The sequence below is a fragment of the Schistocerca serialis genome, chromosome 6 (assembly GCF_023864345.2).
Source record: "Schistocerca serialis cubense isolate TAMUIC-IGC-003099 chromosome 6, iqSchSeri2.2, whole genome shotgun sequence".
NCBI lineage: Eukaryota > Metazoa > Arthropoda > Insecta > Orthoptera > Acrididae > Schistocerca > Schistocerca serialis.
Window position 1 is genome coordinate 678,912,335 of NC_064643.1, and position 18,327 is coordinate 678,930,661.

The 18,327-nt window shown below is 42.1% G+C and overlaps 1 protein-coding gene across 1 annotated transcript in view; it reads left to right on the forward strand.

Moving 5' to 3' along the window:
• The window catches only part of LOC126485028 (odorant receptor 83a-like), an 81,958-nt gene that overhangs the window by 42,266 nt on the left and 21,365 nt on the right, over positions 1 to 18,327 (forward strand). The window contains exon 3 of the mRNA XM_050108633.1: positions 6,989 to 7,461. Coding sequence (XP_049964590.1) covers positions 6,989 to 7,461 — 473 coding nt within the window. The remainder of the gene's footprint in view (positions 1 to 6,988; positions 7,462 to 18,327) is intronic.

Here is an 18,327-nt window from a genome sequence, read left to right on the forward strand (position 1 = left end):
CAGTTGTTCGCACTGCTTGGGTGCAGGAGATCTGTTAGTAACAGCGGCGTTTAAGGCAATCGAATATGTGGCTACATACGACGTTTGCAAATTGTATAATAAATCGCAGTTGCACAGTAGAGCAAATTTATGAATACAACTGCGGTATCAGAAACGTGAGAAACATCGAATGAAACAATAACATTTTCAGTATCTTAGAAATAACAAAAATTAATAATTTATATTATCTGAATATTTTCACAGTCGATTTAAATTTAATAACTCCTAAATAGGATATAAAATATAGACTGGCAATGGCAAGGAAAGCGTTTCTGAAGAAGAGAAATTTGTTAACATCGAGTACAGATTTAAGTGTCAGGAAGTCGTTTCTGAAAGTATTTGTATGGAGCGTAGCCATGAATGGAAGTGAAACATGGACGATAAATAGTTCGGACAAGACGAGAATAGAAATTTTCGGAACGTGGTACTACAGAAGAATGCAGAAGATTACATGGGTAGATCACATAACTAATGAGGAGGTATTGAATAGAACTGGGGAGGAGTTTGTGCCACAACTTGTCATGAAGAAGGGACCGGTTGGTAGGACATGTTCTGAGGCATCAGAGGATCACAAATTTAGCATTGGAGGGCAGCGTTGAGGGTAAAAATCGTAGAGGGATACCAAGAGACGAATACACTAAGCAGATGCAGAAGGATGTAGGTTGCAGTAGGTACTAGGAGATGAAGAAACTTGCACAGGATAGAGTAGCATGGAGAGCTGCATCAAACCAGTCTCAGGTCTGCATATCACAACAACAACCATAAGTTCTAAATGCTTCATGCTATTTCAACTATGTCTGAGAGGATATCATTAAATTATGGCTACGATCCCTGAAAGCTACAATTATTTATCTAGTTCTTTTTGACTTAATACGATTGTAAATCTTTATCTTCACGCAAATTTTTATCAGAACATCGTGTTCTCCACAATAATACATCAGCTAAGTGAAGTATACCTTGCCACGTATCTTGTCCTACCTGCACTGTTTTCTAATAAGCATTTTACTATTTTTTGTCAGTAATCGATGTTAAAAACCATTGCATTTTAAAATAGATAGATCACATGTACAAACTGATACCACCAATGAATAGGCAGCCGAACGACGTTTTTATCAACGGCCAAAGTTTTTGTTTAACATATGTTTAACAACATTTTATAGTCATTGAACGTACGTGCGCGTGCTGGAGAATACTATGTCGTTTATGATCAGACTATTGTTTATATTTATTGTTAACTCTGTAAGTGGGGCCGAATGTCAGCCACGTGCTATTTACTAAACGTTGTAATAATATGTTAGTTTATTGTGGAAAGTGCTCAGTTTTTCGTTTTAACGCATCTTTGATAACTAGTTAGTTTTGGGGCGTAGCGTACATACCGCAACTTCGCTGTTTTCGAGTGATCTCTTACTTCTTTCTATATTATTATTATTGTTAATAGTTGAACCAAATTTCCATATATCTCTGATTACCTCACTGATTAAGCCAACAATTATTTTATTTAAATCTCTGTTATTCAGTTTCCAGAATAAAACGCTATTAATTAATTATTTATGTATTTTACATAAATAATGTATCTGATTATTTCATTAATTTCATTATCTCTTTTACTGCAGGGTCACAGGTACAAATTGTTATTCGCTGAGTGTTTAGCTGCTGCATGTGATAACAGACATCTACGGCTCGACCCTACGACCTCATCGAGCCATCCTTTGTAAACAGAAAGCCATGCATAGCCCACTACTGGCCTACTCTGTTTAGCCTTTATAGCCACATTAAAGCATTTCTGGCAGACCAGTTGCGTCGCAAGATCCAGCAAGTGCCTTTACAAGAGAAGAACTAATCCTTACACGACACGCCAACTGTACTTTTATATGTTAGTTTCAAACGTTGTCCACTTCCTAGCAAGCGGTTTGTGTCCAGTATCGTTGACCAGAAGCATGAATCAGTTATATCCGATCTGTTATCTCATACGAAGTTGGAAGCACATGCCAACTATATTTCAAACTGCTACATAGCCTTCAGACCAGTAGTCTATACTGATGCGATTCATCGATTAAAGTTCTTTGTTAAGGCGCCTGAGGGTTTAGGCATCTAACTTCCACCAACATGGAAGAGAGCAAGAAACTGAAGCTGAAATCTTATATATTGCGTCGAAACAAAAGGCACCAAAGAGTAATATCTGAAATACGAAGTTTTGCATTTCAAATTACTTCGTGCAACGGCATCGTAACCCCATTTCAACGTGGGATCACAGGATGTACTCACCTACGAACAATATTAAAATTAATTCTCTTGTAGCAGAAAGACAAAGGACACTGCGTAAACGGAACAATACACGAACTCCCTACAGATGTCTCCGTACAATACGTGTTGAACGCTAGGTAGAATGACCGCTTTCATAATCCTAATTTTTTAAGATTCTCTAACCCACAGCACATTACAGTGGCAGAACATGAGTGCAGGTCATTGTTGTTTACGAGAAGCATAAGAGTATGGACGTGGATTATACTACAGACGCAAAGAACGGACGAATGGAGTGAGTTGTATGTTGAGATGCATGGGAGAACAATGAGCAGGTAAACTTCATGTTGTTGTTGTGGTCTTCAGTCCGGAGACTGGTTTGATGAAGCTCTCCATGCTTCTTCATCTCCCAGTACCTACGGCAACCTACATCCTTCTGAATCTGTTTAGTGTATTCATCTCTTGGTATCCCTCCACGCCGCCCTCCTATACTAAATTGGTGATCCCTTGATGCCTCAGAATATGCCCTACCAGCTGATCGCTTCTTCTAGTCAAGTTGTGCCACAAATTTATCTTCTCTCCAATTATATTCAATACCTCTTCATCAGTTAAGTGATCTACCCATCTAATCTTCAGCATTCTTCTGTAGCACCACATTGCGAAAGCTTCTATTCTCATCTTGTGTAAACTATTTAATGTCCACGTTTCACTTCCATACACGGTTACACTCCATACAAATACTTTCGAAAACGACTTCCTGACATTTAAATATATACTCAATGTTAACAAATTTCTCTTTTTCAGAAACACTTTACATGTCATTGCCAGTCGACAGTTTATATCCTCTCTACATCGACTATCATCAGTTATTTTGCTACCCAAATAGCAAAACTCCTTTACTACTTTAAGTGTCTCATTTTCTAATCTAATTCCCTCAGCATCACCCGATTTAATTCGACCACATTCTGTTATCCTCGTTTTGCATTTGTTGATGTTCATTTTATATCCTCCTTTCAAGACACTGTCCATTCCGTTCAACTGCTGATCCAGGTCCTTTGCTGTCTCTAACAGAATTACAATGTCGTCGGTGAACCTCAAATTTTTATTTATTCCCCATGGATTTTAATTCCTACTCCGAATTTTTCTTTTTTTCCTTTACTGCTTGCTTACTATACAGATTGAATAACATCGGGGATAGGCTACAACCCTGTCTCACTCCCTTCCCAACCACTGCTTCCCTTCCATGACCCTCGACTCTTATAACTGCCATCTGGTTTCTGTTCAAATTGTAAATAGCCTTTCACTCCCTGTATTTTATCCCTACCACCCTCAGAATTTGAAAGAGAGTATTCCAGTCAATATTGTCAAAAGTGACACTTTTTAAACATGTGCTTACTTCAACATACTTCTTATTTCAAGACCAATATTTTGACCAAGTGGACGGTGTCGCCATGGGGAGCCCTCTTTCTCCTGTGGTGGCCAATTATTTTATGGAGGACTTTGAAGATAAAGCAATACAGACAGCCACTCTCAAACCCTCTAGTTTTCTGTGGTATGTTGACGATACGTTTGTGGTGTGGCCACACGGACTGGATACTCTACCTACGTTTCTTCTGCATTTAAATTCGCTCCATCCGAATATTTTCACTATGGAAGTGGAAAAAGATGACACTTTAGCTTTTCTTCATGTTCTGGTACGAAGCAAAGCAGATGGAACCTTGGGACACAGAGTGTACCGCAAGCCAACACATACGGATCTATATTTGCAGGCCACAAGCTGCCATCATCCAGCACGATGCGGTAGTGCATTACGTACGCTAGTTCGTAGAGCGCGTGTGTATCTGACTCTGAAAGCCTGCTGAGTGAGATGCAACATTTGAAGACAGTCTTCCGTCAAAACGGTTATTCTGAGAGACAGATACGTAATGCATTCAGGCCCAAGCGAGTTCAATCTACGGAGCAGAAAGAAGATACGAAGACACCCACCACCTTGACCTTCTTGCCGTACTTTGGTACCATGTCGTCAAGAATCGGAAGAGTCCTCGAAAGATATGACATCAAGTGTGTTTTCCGATCATCTGCAAAACTGAAGAACCTGTTAGGTTCGGTTAAGGATGATATCGGTCTGTGGAAATGTGGCGTGTACAAGATTCCTTGTCAGTTTGGGGTGGCATATATAGGTCAGACATGTCGCACAGTACCAGAACGTTGCGATGAACATCAGCGTCATACACGCCTACGCCAACAGGAGAAGTCGGCAATTGCAGAACACTGTCTGAACACAGGACATCACATGATTTATGAAAAGGCGGAAGTTTTATCCCCAGCATCCTCTTTCTGGGATTGCGTCATTAAGGAAGCAATACATATCCGTACAGCTGATAACCTTATCGACAGGTATGCGGAATTTCAGTTGTGTACAGCCTCTAACCCCGCATTTGCTGCTGTTAAATCACGACGAGAAAGCAAAGAGCTTTCGATAATAGACCCGTCATAACTTTGGCAGCATGTTAGTAAACACAGCGTCAGCGCACGCGCAGATCGGCCGCTCTGCGTTTCTCGGCAGAGGGCGTTCGAGTCTGGCGCCATCTATCTGCATATTTTAGCGCATGCGTGGTTCCCGCGCCTGCGCAATATTCACGCGCGTGCTCTACATACAGCGGCGTCGACATGCAGATCTTGTCAGTGCTACCTAGCCACCAGCGAGGTTCAACCACCTGATGATGTCGGACAGTTGCTCCGAAGAAATATTGTGGGAATTGCACAACGTCATTCGGCGGCACACCCGTGAAGACTATTTATAACATATCCGCCGGGAAAGCCTGAAGAGTCACAGCTTTATCTAAGTCTACAAATGCTAGAAACGTAGGTTTGTCTTTCCTTATTCTATTTTCTAAGATAAGTAGTAGGGTCAGTATTGCCTTACGTGTTCCAATATGTCTACGGAATTCATACTGATCTTCCCCGAGGTCGGCTTTTACCAGTTTTTCCATTCGTCTGTAGAGAATCCTTGTTATTATTTCGCAGCCGTGGCTTATTAAACTTCATTTCGTAGATTACTGCCAAGGACAGATACCCGTTTTATTTCGTCCTGACGTCACACCTTCCAAAAGACATGTCTATGGGTCATCTACATGGGGCAGTGAGATTGGAAGAACGAGACATGTAAGGATTGTAAAGAGACATTAACGTTTGATGTAATTGCTAACACAGTCACTGGCAAAGGGTGGCTGCGGTTTGGCGAAAGACTGAAAGCCGGCCCTGGAACCGTAGAGAAAGAAGTCATAATGGGATATGAGCAGAACAAAAGCAAGTCGATCGGAAGATCCGGAGGACATCGTTGCGTCCCCTTTTACAAGACTGGCAGCAACAGGAGGGAGCGTGTGTCAGAAACTGTGCCCTGCAGGCAGTCCCGGTGGGCGGTCACACTCAGGCACCTCAATGACTGTTGAGGTGCCCTTATTCGCCAGATACGACACAGTGCGTTTATATTCAACCAGTTCTTTCAGTATCCCTGACTGACAAAAGTGTGCCTCTTCTACAACTTCTATGACTAACTGCGTAGCCTGAAAAAGCTTTCCAGACAGTAATTAGAAATTCTTCGTACCAAGTCTTGCGACAGTGCTTACACACAAAACGCAAACCTTACTCAAGACTTCAACCTTAGCAGAATCCTAGCGCACATCCTATCCTCGAACATGATGAAATTCCCGAAGAGAATAAATTTCTCTCAAAGAAGTAGTGTGGGTGCAGGGAGAGCGCATAGTGTCATACATCGGCAGCCTTTTTCAGATACGATGTACTCCATACTGTGGACACAGGTAAATCGATCTTTGAAGATGTAGGGAGTAGCATTCCGCAGTGTGCCATAACGTCGACTTATCAGCAAAATATGATCATACGAACTGACTCATAGATGTCAGAGTGGTCAAACATTGTAACCTTGTAAGGCCATGTACTTTTTTCTGTACAGTGAAATTCCTGCAGAGCAGGGATTCGCTAACAAAGCGTAGTTGCACCGCGAATGCTCTTTATATACATAAACGATTAATGATATAGGGGCAGCAGCAGTTTCCGATTGTTCGTTGACTGTGTTCTTAGGACAGGGAAACTTCTTTTACAGGTAGGCTTAAGGAAACACAGATAACATTGGACAACTTTCCAAACTCTTGTTTCATGCACGAGGAAATGTAATGCCCACAACCACATGATAGTGTGGATCGTGTATCACCTATGTTTCATGGTAAGGCAGTTGTTGTTGCAGATAATACTGGACAACCTTCGAAAGTCCTGTTTGATGCGTGAGGAAATGTAATGTCCACAACCACATGATTGTGTGGATCTTGTATCACCTAGGTTTGATGGTATGCCAATTGTTGTTGCTTTTAAAGCAGTTTATCATTGAACAGCAATTTTTAAGTCATCTCCATTTAGGGCTCCTAGCCACGGCTAAAATCAGTTCAGACCCCGTACTGAATCTGTGTTTCCCAATTGACTTATCCAAAAATCTCTAATAATGTAGGTGAAATACCTCTGTCTTTTGCTTTATATATCGTACCACTGATATATGTTCCAAATTATGTGTTACGTATATGTAAGCATAAAAAATAATGAAGCGCTAGCATGATTCACTTAGTTGAAGTTTGCTTCATAATTTGGCGCAATCCTTCGAGAGCTTGCGTTTATTTAAGACATTCTTCCTTTACAGTCGACATCTGTAGCCGTCATTTGGAGCGTCAACAGTCTGCGAATAGGCCTTACGAAGGGGAGCGGCCTGCGCACTCTGCCGGTGATTTCATGGTACCCTTACAACATGGAAGTGTGGTCCAACTATGAAGTAACGTTCTTTACCCAGATGGTAGCATTAGTCACTGCTGCATTTTGTAATAGATCATGTGACATTCTGATCATCACTCTCATGACCCAAATCAGCTCTTTACTTGAAATGGTCAACCTGAAGTTCCGGGACGTCTCCAAAATTGATCAGTCACCTGCTACCAGGAATACAAAAAAGGGCTACCGAAACTACATGCCTCACAGCACTGCTTCTGTGTTCTCCTCATCGTTTGGTCGAAATGGTGTTCTGGAACCTGCTAGTACAATACACTCTGAGAATCATTCTGAAGCTGAAATGTATAACTCACTAGCCAGATGCATACAACAACATCAGGAAATTATAAGGTAAATATGTAAGGCCGAAAATGTGGCTAGAAACAGGATACCTAGTAAATAAGAATATTTGCTCTCTAAACTATTTTTTGCCTCTTATGTATGTTCGGTAGATTACAACTGGTTATCGCAATAGTAGATAAAGTAGCATGGGACTGGTGGAGAGTTGATTCAGAACTTAAGACGTTTACAACTTGAAGTTATCAAGTACAACTTGAAGTAATAGAGTTAAACAAATACACTATTAAGTTGAAAATAGTTTAACTGAAGTAATTATTTAGTTTTTTGCTTCATGTATAAATGAAATTATTTAATACGAAAGAAAAGCGAAATGTCTTTGCTCATTGAAAACCAAGGTGTCGTTCTCAGTAATATATTTAGTGATGATTCTTATTAATACTCGTAGCATCTTTCTCTTCTCATCTCTATTTCTGGATCATCGTATTGTTCAGCACGTAGATTCTATTAGAATTAGGATTCTGTTAGAATATACTCACGAAAATTATAAGCCGTATTTGGTCTACCGTTTAGCTCAAGCTCGGTCAATGTAATTGCCACAGACTGACGGACTTACATATTACCTGCCACAGCTCTTTCAGATGACAGTACAACGCCACTCTGTGCTCAGGGACCAACAGTATCTTTTATACTGAGTAAAACTGCTACTGGGTTACTTACACTGTAAAACACTGTTCACGTGTGGTGATCAAAAATATTTTTACGCTCCCTGAAATCTAGCTTGAGCCTACGTACAATATAAAGTACCTTCTTTGCTCACTGCTGACTTGTATGTGTTGTGAGCATTCTGAAGCGGTGTACATTTATTCATTGTTTTCAAAGTGCAGAATTTTGTCAATCAGAGCTACAGGTATAGATACCAGTCAGAGCAACATCTGACACCAAAGTGGCTTGGGTAGTCGTTACTGTTTGAAGTTCTGACTCGTACAGTAGAATATGTACGAAGCAGAAAGTATATACAGGGTGGTCCATTGATCGTGACTGGGCCAAATATCTCACGAAATAAGCGTCAAACGAAAAAACTGCAAACAACGAAACTTGTCTATCCTGAAGGGGGAAACCAGATGGCGCTATTGTTGGCCCGCTAGGTGGCGCTGCCTTAGGTCAAACGGATATCAACTGCGTTTTTTAAAATAGGAACTCCCATTTTTATTACATATTCGTGTAGTACGTAAAGAAATATGAATGTTTTAGTTGGACCACTTTTTTCCCTTTGTCATTGATGGCGCTATAATAGTCACAAACATATGGCTCACAATTTAAGACGAACAATTGGTAAGAGGTAGGTCTTTTAAATTAAAATACAGAACTTAGGTACGTTTGAACATTTTATTTCGGTTGTTCCAGTGTGACACATGTACCTTTGTGAACTTATCATTTTTGAGAATGCAAGCTGTTACTGCGTGAATACCTGTAAATACCACATTAACGCAATAAATGCTCAAAATGATGTCCATCAACCTCAATGCATTTGGCAGTACGTGTAACGACATTCCTCTCAACAGTGAGTAGTTCGTCTTCTATAATGTTCCACATGCAATGACAGTGTGCTGATACATATTGTCAGGCGTTGTCGGTGGATCACGATAGCAAATATCCTTGAACTTTGCCCACAGAAAGAAATCCGGGGACATCAGATCCTGCGAACGTGCGCACCACGGTATGGTGCTTCCACGACCAATCCACCTGTCATGAAATATGCTATTCGATACCGCTTCAACCGCACGTGAGCTATGTGCCGGACATCCATCACGTTGGAGGTACATCGCCATTTTGTCATGCAGTGAAACATCTTGTAGTAACATCGGTAGAACATTACGTAGGAAATCAGCATACATTGCACCATTTAGATTGCCATCGATAAAATGGGGGCCAATTATCCTTCATCCCATAATAACGCACCATACATTTACCCGCCAATGTCGCTGATGTTCCACTTGTCGCAGCCATCGTGGATTTTCCGTTGCCAATAGTGCATAGCAGGCCGCTGTTGGTGAATGACGCTTCGTCGCTAAATAGAACGCGTGCAGAAAATCTGTCATCGTCCCGTAATTTCCCTTGTTCCCAATGGCAGAACTGCACACGACGCTCAAAGTCGTCACCATGCAATTTCTGGTGCATAGAATTATGGTACGGGTGCAATCCATGTTGATTTAACATTCTCAACACCGACGTTTTTGAGGTTTCCGATTCTCTCGCAATTTCTGTGCTACTGATGTGCGGATTAGCCGCGACAGCAGCTAAAACACCTACTTGGGCATCGTCATTTGTTGCCGGCTGTGGCTGAACACTTCCTGTTTTCAGAAATAACGTAACTATCCGGAGAACGGTCCGGACACTTGGATGGTGTCGTCCAGGATACCGAGCAGCATACATAGCACACGCCGTTGGGCATTTTGATCACAATAGCCATACATCAACACGACCTTTTCCGCAATTGGTAAACGGTCCACTTTAACACGGGTAATGTATCACGAAGCAAATACCGTCCGCACTGACGAAATGTTAAGTGATACCATGTACATATACCATTGTGACTATTACAGCGCCATCTGTCACAAGGCGTAAAAAGTGGCCCAACTAAAACATTCATATTTCCTTACGTACTACACGAATATGTAATAAAATGGGGGTTCTTATTTAAAAACACACAGTTGATATCCGTTTGACCTTTCTAGCGGGCCAACCATAGCGCCACCTGGTTTTCCCCTTCAATCTAGACGAGTTTCGTTCTTTGTAGTTTTTTCGTTTGATACTTATTTCGTGAGATATTTGGCCCGGTCACTATCAATGGACCACCCTGTATATGTGACTCAGAAGGGACTGGGATGTAGAAAGACCTACCGTAGATGTTATTTATACACTGAAGCGCCAAACAAACTGGTACTGGCATGCGTATCCAAATACAGATATACGTAAATAAGCAGAATGCGACGCTGCAGTCGGCAACGCCTGTGTAAGAAATAAGTGTTTGGCGTAGTTGTTAGGTCTGTTAGCTGCTACAATGGCAGGTTATCAGGATTTAAGTGAGTTTGAATGTAGTGTTAGTCCGAAAACGGGCGATGAGACACAGGATCTCCGAATTAGGGATTTTCCTGTACGACCATTCCACGAGTGTGCCGTGAATGTCAGGAATCCAGTAAAGCATCAAATCCCAGATATCGCTACGGCCGCGAGAAGACCCTGCAAGAAAGGGACCAACGACGACTGAAGAGAATCCTTTGGCGTGACAGACGTGAAACCCATCCTCAATTTGCTGCAGATTCCAATACTGGGCCTTCAACAATCCTCATCGTGTGAACTACTCAACGATATATCAGCGATATGGGCTTTCGGAGCCAAAGGCACATTCGTGTACTCTTGATGACCGCATGACATAATGCTTTACGCCTCTCCTCGGCCTGTCAACTCCGACATAGGACTGTTGATGACTGGTAACGTGTTGCCTCGTCTGACGATTCTCGTTTCGAATTGTATGGAGGTGATGGACGTGTGGGTCAACAGGGGATTCTTCAAGCTGGTGGAGGCTCTGTGATGGTATGGGACAGGTGCAGTTGGAGTGATATGGGACCCGTGATACGTCTAGATACGATTGTAATAGGTGACACATTCGTAAGCGTCCTGTCTGGTTACCTGCATCCTTTCATTTCCATTGTGCATTCCGACGGGCCTGGACAATTCCAACAGGACAATGCGACACCGCACACGTTCAGAATAGCTACAGAGTGGCTCCAGGAACACTCTTCTGAATTTAAATACTTCTGCTGGCCACCAGACTCCCAAGACATGAACGTTATTGAGCAACTAGCTGCTCTCTGTTGCTGCATCGCACTTTTCTACTCGCTGGGAACTTTGTTACATTTACACTGCAGCTTTACTATAAGCTGGGAGTGGTTACCCTGCAGCAGTTTATCTGGCTCACATATTGTTAGCGTATACACTGTACCCGTGGTCTAGGGGTAGCGTCTTTGATAAATAATGAAACCGTCCTCGGTCCTGAGTTCGACTCCCTCCACTGCTTAAACTTTGGATACTAATCAGCATTGGCGGTCGAAGAAATAGGGCATGAGAAGTCAACCTCAGTCTGCCAACGGGCTTGTCAAAGACGGCCGAGGGGTGGACAGAAGTTAAGCGCACTCTCTTACCCTAGGGATGGGAAACTGCCCTTAAAGGCGGAAGAATCAGCAACGATCAATGGCATGAGGATGTAGAAGGCAATAGAAACCACTGCAATAAAGATACGTAACGTGTATCCACAGGACATGTGGCCAGTAATTGAAAGAGTGTCATGATGATCTCTCCATTGGCAAAAGATTCCGGAATAGTCCCCCATTCGCGTCTCTGGCAGGGGACTGCCAATGGGGAGGTGACCATGAGAAAAAGACTTACTACGCGAGGAAAGGATAGCGTTCTACGAATCAAGGCGAAGAATGTCAGAAGCTTGAACGTAGTAGGAAAACTAGAAAATGTGAAAAGGAAAATGCACAGGCTCAGTCTACATGTAGTAGGGGTCAGTGAAATGAAATCGAAGGAATACAAGGACTTCTGGTCAGATGAGTAAGGGTAATATCAACAGCAGCTGAAAGTGGTACTAGAGTAGGACTCATTATAAACACGGAGGTAGGGCACAGTGTGTTACAGTAAACAGTATCGGTAGGGGTTTTCGTAACAGAATCGACAGCAAACCAACAATGACAACGATAGTTCAGGTATACATGCCGACGTCGCAGAGTTAAAATGAAGTGATAGAAAAAGTATATGAGGGTATTTAAAGAATCTAATAGTCATGGGGGACTGGAATGTAGTTGTAGGGCAAGGAGGAGAAGAAAAGGTTACAGAAGAATATGGGCTTGGGACAAGGAATGAGAGAGGAGAAAGACTAATCGAGTTCTGTAATAAATTTCAGGTAGTAATAGCGAATATTCTCTTCAAGAATCACAGGAGGAGGACGTACACTTGGGAAAGGCCGTGTGATGCGGGAAGATTTCCATTAGATTACATCAACGGCAGAGATTCAGAAATCAGGTACTGGATTGTAATACACAGAAACAGATATAGTCTCCGATCACAATATGGTAGTGTTAAAGAGATTAAGAGATTAGTCGGGAAGAATCAATACGCAAAGAAGTTGGATACGCAATTACTAAGGAGTGACGAGATAGCCTTGAAGTTCTTTAGAGCTATAGACACAGCAGTAAGGAATAGCTCAGTAGGCGGTACAGTTGAAGAAGAATGGACATCTCTAAAAAGGGCCATCAAAGAAGTTGCAAAGAAGAACATTGGTACAAAGAAGGTAACTGTAAAGAAACCATGGGTATAATGAGAAATACTTCAGTTGATCGATGAAAGGTAAAATGTTCCGGGAAACTCAGGAATACAGAAATACAAGTCGCTAAGGAGAGAAGTAAACAGGAAGTGCAGGGAAGCTAAGACGAAATGGCTGCATGAAAACTGTGAAGAAATCATAAAAGATATTATTGTTGTATGGACAGACTCAGCATACAGGGACGTCAAACCCGGGCCTTTAGGATTGACATTCTGTCGCACTGACCACTTAGCTACTGGGGGCGGACGGGAGAATAATGAGAGTGGACGACCAATAGCGAATTGCTTGGATTAGAAAGGGTGTAAGACAGGGGAGTAGTCTTTCGCCCCTACTGTTCAATCTGTACATGGAATAAGCAACGACGGATATAAAAGAAAGGTTCAGGAGTGGAATTATAATTCAAGGGCAAAGGATATCAAGATACGATTCGCAGATGATATTGATATCCTGAGTGAAAGTTAGTAAGTGCATGATCTGCTGAATAGAATGAACAATCTAATGTATACAGATTACGGATTAAGAGTAAATCGAAGAAAGACGAAAGTAATGAGGAGTAGCAGAAACCAGAACGGTAAGAGCCTTAACATCAGAATTGATGGTCACGAAGTAAATGAAGTTAACGAACTCTACTGTCTAGGCATTAAAGTACGCCAACGGCCTTGCCGCAGTGGTAATACCGTTTCCCGTCAGGTCACCGTAGTTAAGCACTGTCGGGATGGACTAGCACTTGGATGGATGACCGCTGTTTGCAAGCAGGCTGCACTCAGCCCTTATGAGGCAAACTAAGGAGCTACTTGACTGAGAACTAGCGGCTCCAGTCTAGTAAACTAACATACAGCCGGAGAGCAGTGTGCTGACCACATGCCCCTCCATATCCGCATCCAGTGACGCCTGTGGGCTGAGAAAGGCACGGCGACCGATGGGTACCGTAGGGCCTTCCAAGTCCTGTTCGAATGGAGTTTAGTTTAGTTTAGGCAGTAAAATAACCTATGACGGACGGAGAAAGGAGGATATCAAAAGGAGATTAGCAATGGCAAAAAGGGCATCCCTGGCTAAGGGAAGACTACTGGTATCAAAGATAGGCCTTAATTTGAGGAAGAAATTCCAGAGAATGTACGTTTGGAGTATAGAATTGTATGGTAGTGATACACGGACTGTGGGAAAATCCGAACAGAAGAGAATTGAAGAATTTGAAATGTGGTGCTACAGACGAATGTTGAGAATTAGGTACACTGATAGGGTAAGGAATGAGGAGGTTCTGCGCAGAATCGGAGAGGAAAATAATATGTGGAAAACGCTAATAAGGGGAACGGACAGGATGATAGGACATCTGTTAAGACATGAGGTAATGACTACCACAGTACTAGAGGGAGCTGCAAAGGGCAAAAACTGTAGAGGAGGACAGAAACTGGAATACATCCAGAAAATAACTGAGGACGTAGGTTGCAAGTGCTACTCTGAGATGAAGAAATTGGCACAGAAGAGGTTGGTATCAGAAATCTTTTGACCCAAAAGGAAAACAAAAATGACGAATTGCTAAGTCCCATTGACAATTATTTTGGAGCATTTGGTGAGGAAGAATTGGCACTATGACCCACAGTACGTCGAAATGCATGTTCTAGTACGTCATACTATGAAATTGTGAATTGATAATGGCTAGGCCCTAGCCGAAATCTGGGTTTTTCTAATAAAACCTGAAAGAAAAGGACACTGATTGTTGTTCTCTATCATTTTAAAAACAGACGTATTATTTTTCTCTGCCTTGCAGTACTGTACAGCCACGTCAGTTACGTTGCCAGGAAAAGATTTACTATCAGTGAGCCAAGTATACGCATATGGATGCTGCTACGACACCTGGCTTACCACGGACTGCCGACTGAGGCACCATTGTTGCGGGTCCGCTTGCTTACAACGATAACCCTCGACGCAGCGGTGGCACCGAATAGATTTTCGGACGAATCATAGTTCTGTGTACTGAATCTCGATGAGTTTAAACACTTGTGGACGCTCCGAGAAGACAGAAAATAGTCACTTTGTATTCGTCACGATCGTACGGTCCAAGTTTTGGGGATCACTGTATACGCAACACTATCATCTCTGCATGGCATAGGCATTAATTTGTACTCCAGGAGTATCATTCCTAATCTCATACTACCACTGGTTGTGTCCTGTTTCTCAGGGCTCCGTGATGTTGTCTTTAATAAAAAAATGGTTCTGAGCACTATGGGACTTAACATCTGTGGTCATCAGTCCCCTAGAACTTAGAACTACTTAAACCTAACTAACCTAAGGACATCACACACATCCATGCCCGAGGCAGGATTCGAACCTGCGACCGTAGCAGTCGCGCGGTTCCGGACTGCGCGCCTAGAACCGCTAGACCACCGCGGCCGGCGTTGTCTTTCAGCAAGTGAATAGAGACTGATCGTGGCGAATGACATCAGTATCTACCACGATCCATAGTGTGTTCGGCTGTTGCCGTCACCACCACGTTCTCCAGATCTCTTTCTCATTATAAACATCCGATCACGTGCTGCCGAGAATCTGGTACGTCATCGCTCATCAGCAGCTGCAATTGAAGAACTCAGATTCAAGTAATATGGAACGAGTCTCCTGACACCTAAGTCCACTTCGACTCTTTGTGCATCCTGGTTACAGCTGATATTATTGTCAGTGGTTGCAACATTGTGTATTGAATTTCACACCCTGAATATACCCGTATTACCTAAAAAACTAAGCATGTATTCTGTGTCCATTTCTGCAAACCCATAATGAGTAAAAGTTCCGCGTCTTCTTTCCTGCAATACTTCCTAGTGCTCCAATTTCTTTGGCCAGAGTTTTGTAGTTGAGCAGGAAACCGCTTCTCCCAGGACTGCTGGCAAGAGTGGTGCAAACTGTGTTGTGACGCTTCTGTGGGTAACTAGATTAATATTGCCGTAATCAGTAGACCGACTTGGCCTGGTGCATTCCAGGGGAGACATAGTGCCACATGCCGAGAAGTGTCGTGTTAGCCATCATAGAACCCATGACATCGGCTACCCGACACCATGGTTGGAGCAGACGTTCAAATCAATCTTCTTGGATTTGAATGGTGTTACAAAATGTATGACTGTGTTTGTACTGGATTACATCATTTCCATCGGCGTCCAAAGATATAAGCATTTCACGTAGCATCCATGGCAGAAGTTCAAATATTACAGGCATGTCCTATTACATTGTCTCGTGGCCTGTAAGTCATTTTAACGTTGGTTTTCCAGTTCACAGATCCAGTATAGTTAAGAACGCTAGAACATGTTTTAACAAATAAAAATAAAATAACAGTAATATGTAATAATAATAATGATAATAATAATAATAAAAATAACAATTGTTTGTTATTTTGTTTTGGATAAGTAATTGAGAGATTAAAGTTTACGCCGTGAATTAATCGAGCTTCGCACGTACGAAGATGTACGGAACGTAGCCAGGGCTCATTATACATATTTTTTTGTAGACAAAGTATGCTATCTGACCTCAGCTTCAATCATGAAAATGGAGTGACTAAAGCTACTAAAACAAAGAAAAGCATACGATTAAATAAAACATTTATTCATGTCAACATATACATTACGATGTAAATTACACTTACGTAAAATTCTAGATGAATAATGGCAGATCATTCACAAATGAGAGCGACTTATTAATTCTGCGCCTCTTTTCTGCTAATAAATATCAGTATGGCTAACTGTGGAGCCGCACATAATATTAAGTCCTTCTAGGACAACGAATGACATGAGAGTGTTGATGCCTACTGGCTGTGACAAGAGAGCCGTGTTAATTCCTTTATTTTGCTTTCTCTTGTCTTAAAAAATCGACTCATATACTCTGTGCAGTAAATTAAATATTGTCTGTGCTCGATTGCAAATGGTTCCTTAAAATGTGTAGAATACGATGCCTCATTTCAAATAAATTTTTTGACGATAGTGAGATTACTCGTGGAAAAATGACTAGTAAGTACGCCAGTAATGCTGCTCTATGGTGATACTGTGAAGGCAGTATGTTGCGTCACATCCGATTTCTTTAGAGTCGCTGGCTGTGTAACTGGCTCTTCGTAATGTCTTATTCGTCAGTAAACAGAAAAACTGTTCAAGTGAATGCTTGGCCACACGAACTTTACCGACTGCACAACGTATTATGTATTTCATACATAACCAGAATAAAACACTTTTCTCCTCTATCTTTGTTTCAAGTAACAACCTGTTCGTTGTTAGTTCTTTGGTGGGCTCCATGTACACATCTGAAACACTGTTTGACAATAAATTAAGAAAAAAATACATACAAAAGTTATCTAATAATTGTAGCTTAGACACAGCTCAGTCATCTAAGTATATTTAACGTTATTAGATTTTATGTACCAGTTATGTTGTAATCATATATTATCTTCACACGAAAAAACTCATTCAATATTTGTGCAGCACCAACAACAGCTTACCGACGATTTTTCTTTACGTATAGTTGGCTGTAGTCCAAGACATATTTCTCAGCATTAGCTTTCGCAAGTTAATGATGAAGTTATCACAAGAGGCTATAAAGGCCCAGAGAGCAGTTTAATAACTTAAACAAACTCAACAGGGAGAACTGTTTATATGTGTCGACGTACTGTGGCTCAAATGGCAAATTCTTCCTCACCAGAAGCTACAAAATGCATGTCAGTGGAACTTCGCTATCTTATGAAGCGTTTGTGCTGTCGCGTTGCTGATCGCCAGATTGGCACGCAGATTATGAATCAAACCTGTTGCCTCTCAGCATCCCATTTAACTAGCACCATCGCTTCTCGCCCTGCTGCTCCATTCGATCCCCTCCAGGCGATGATATCAAGCTGGTTTTTGTAAGGGTGTATTTATACTGCCTAAACACTGCTCGTAGCTCGCCGGCACAGCACAGCTATGACGAAACAAGCCTCTTGTTGAATCTTACCAGCCCATTTAACCTGCACCGTCGCCGCCCGTCCCACTGTTCACTACAATTCTCCCAAGCGGCGATATCAAGTTGGTTTGTGTTTCGCGCTGGGACCATCGCTCCATATCCTGAATCTTGAGCGTTAATTGAATGCTTCAAGTTGAACCCAGCTACCCGTTCTTGGCTCTGCTAGCACTTTCTTAGCTATAGAAGCTGCTGCAGGGTAACCACCCCCAGCGAGCAGTAAAGCTGCAGTGTGAAGGTTACAAAGTTCCCTGCCAGTCTGTACTGATTGGCGTACCAGCACTTGCATTGATACTATGAAATGGTGCTTTGGTAATGGCTAGGCACTAACCGATATCTGTATTTGCCTAATAAAACCTGAAAGGAAAGGTCGACTGATTGCTGTGCTCTATCATTTGAAAGTCACATCAAAGTCGTTAAGTGCACTCACATTCGAAATTGAAGGAAAACTGATAATACGTTTGTTCTCCAAGGTGGTATCGCTCGGCGTCGTTAACATCCTGCGTGGTGGTACACAATAATTTTCTGCTGAGTCAATTGATTTCTTTTTCGCACGTCAGTTGTGGGGTCCC